General features: G+C 41.7%; 1 protein-coding gene across 2 annotated transcripts in view; it reads left to right on the top strand.

Moving 5' to 3' along the window:
- LOC137991294 (uncharacterized) overlaps positions 1-1,437 on the top strand; it is a 19,630-nt gene extending 18,193 nt beyond the window's left edge. The window contains exon 6 of one of the 2 annotated variants that reach the window (XM_068836406.1): positions 980-1,437. In XM_068836406.1, coding sequence (XP_068692507.1) covers positions 980-1,061 — 82 coding nt within the window. In that variant the 3' untranslated portion in view covers positions 1,062-1,437. The remainder of the gene's footprint in view (positions 1-979) is intronic. The other variant, XM_068836409.1, reaches the window with a different exon arrangement.
- Positions 1,438-2,120: the final 683 nt, after the last annotated feature.

Genomic DNA, 2,120 nt, shown 5'->3' with positions numbered 1-2,120 from the left:
CATCCTGGTTGCTTACCATTTACAATCAGAAACCGGTTGGTACTAGGTTTGTCCAAATGGTAAGCAAAAACTCCCGAATGGGAAATTTAGTTGGGATCGGCGTGTAACATTTACAAAATCCGTTCAAGGTTACCGAGAGAGTCTGAAGGGAGGCAAAATCATGGGGGTATACAAATGGTAAACACGCTTTCCGTTTGGAAATTCCGTGTGGGAATTTTGGACTACCTTTCAAGAAATCCCGTTTTCTCCTGAAATTTTCCGTCTGGGAAGACCAAAATAGGCTTACCATTTACATTCCAATCGAAATTTCCGGAGTTTTGTGGTAAATGGTAACCAAGCCAAGTCACACGGCGTTACGAAGCAATCTTCTCGGCTTGAGGCAGTGATAGGTATATTACATCACGTGAAGAAGTATATGCCTATTGACTGGATAGGAGAGCCAAAACGGAAAATATCTGAGTAGATATCCTGGTGTACAAAACTGAGGAGCGCAGGGAGGTACATGGGCTATCACCTCACGATCTTGTTTCCAGTTTCTGGTTTCCGTCTGGTTGTAAATTATGCCTAGGTCCTCATACGGGAATTTCAACAATAGTTTTGTGCAGTAAAAAGGAACGCGGGACCGGGCTTATGATGAGAGCGGTTACTTAACCTAAGGGCCTTGCTTATCACAGGAACCATGAATGAGCCCGTGCCTCAAGATATCTGTTTCTCCTTTATCATGAAGAAAAAATAGCATCCGCAGTTCTCCTCCGCTCGTCTGGATGTCGAGTTTTACTTTTTTAATGAATTTAAACCCAAGCGAGTCACAAAAAGCACGGAAATTTTGTTTCTGCGGCGTCACCTTCATAGCTTCGTGAGGGTCGAGTATCAGTTATTTCATTTCTTCTTCCCTTCTGATTTGTTTTGATCACCATCCTTTCTTCTTGAAATTTTATGCACGTTATCTGGTTTGATTTATTGTAATTTCTCTTTTCAGTTATGAAAATACAGATCCGGGATACCTTGCTCGAATCAGGGGACAGCTGGCTAAGCTAGGAATCACAGTACAGCAGCTATGAAGCGTCCATATATTCTGTCCAAACCAACTTCTTTGTCACTCATTTATTTTGGCAAAAAATATAAGCTTTTCTTTTATTTTCCATCGCGTTACATGAGTAGGAACCAAGGCTCTAATGTAGCTTTAGATCAAGAAATCACGCAGCACTATTCACTGTCGGAACTTTAGCTGTAAATAGCGGTATTCTAGATACTCTGTTGCGAGTAGATCTGTATTCAAAATAAATTGAATACTCTAGAATCAACCCGGAAATCTTAAATCTTCACGGGATTTTAGAACTGACATCATTTCGTTATTTTTACTCGGCGAAGCTGAAAAGTTAGCAAGAGATTTGGAAATAAGATAAATAAAATGTTGGTTGAAGCAAGTCAAAATGTTACTTCTTTGTTACCGCTTTATTGTTCATCCTTCCCATCTTCTCCCAGACTCAATTTGCACTTCAGAATATGGTAATAGTGATGGATTCATATACTGCACTCATCACATACAGCCGGTCTTACAAATCTCTGAGAGACAGACCACAAACACCGGAGGGTTTCCCCCTGATCTTCACAAATTGTGCATGTGTGGGTTCTTTATCGTCCACAGTCTTGATTAACACTGGAAGGATTGTGAGACGGGATCTACCGCTTGAAGTCCTGAAGGCTTGAAGGCAGCACTTTCTCCTTATTTATTTTTAATACCCTGAGTGTTGGTCCGACCGGGTTTTTGAACCCGCGACCTCCTGCACGGCCGCAGGGAGGTCAAATGTTCGACCTACTGAGCCACCGGTTCCTAGACGATTGTAACTTTAAGTACTATCTTTCCTCCCATGTAATCCATCTGGGTGTTAGCGCTGGTAAAGAAAATGGGCCCCTGGGTTGTTTGTGTGTGTGTCCATTTCCAAGGCTAACGCTCACACGGATTTCATGGCAATAAAGATACCACTTAAGGACGGTGCTTACTAATTCAAAGGTATTTTTGACCCGGTTTATGATTATGCAGGAAATGTAGATCTGAGACATATTCGTAGCAAAAGCGTCATAAAGCCGATGATTTGGAAACGATACATTGACGACAT

The sequence above is a fragment of the Montipora foliosa genome, chromosome 1 (genome assembly GCF_036669935.1).
Source record: "Montipora foliosa isolate CH-2021 chromosome 1, ASM3666993v2, whole genome shotgun sequence".
NCBI classification, from domain to species: domain Eukaryota; kingdom Metazoa; phylum Cnidaria; class Anthozoa; order Scleractinia; family Acroporidae; genus Montipora; species Montipora foliosa.
The sequence above is the reverse complement of the archived record's forward strand: the minus strand, read 5'-3'. Positions and strand labels throughout refer to the sequence as shown.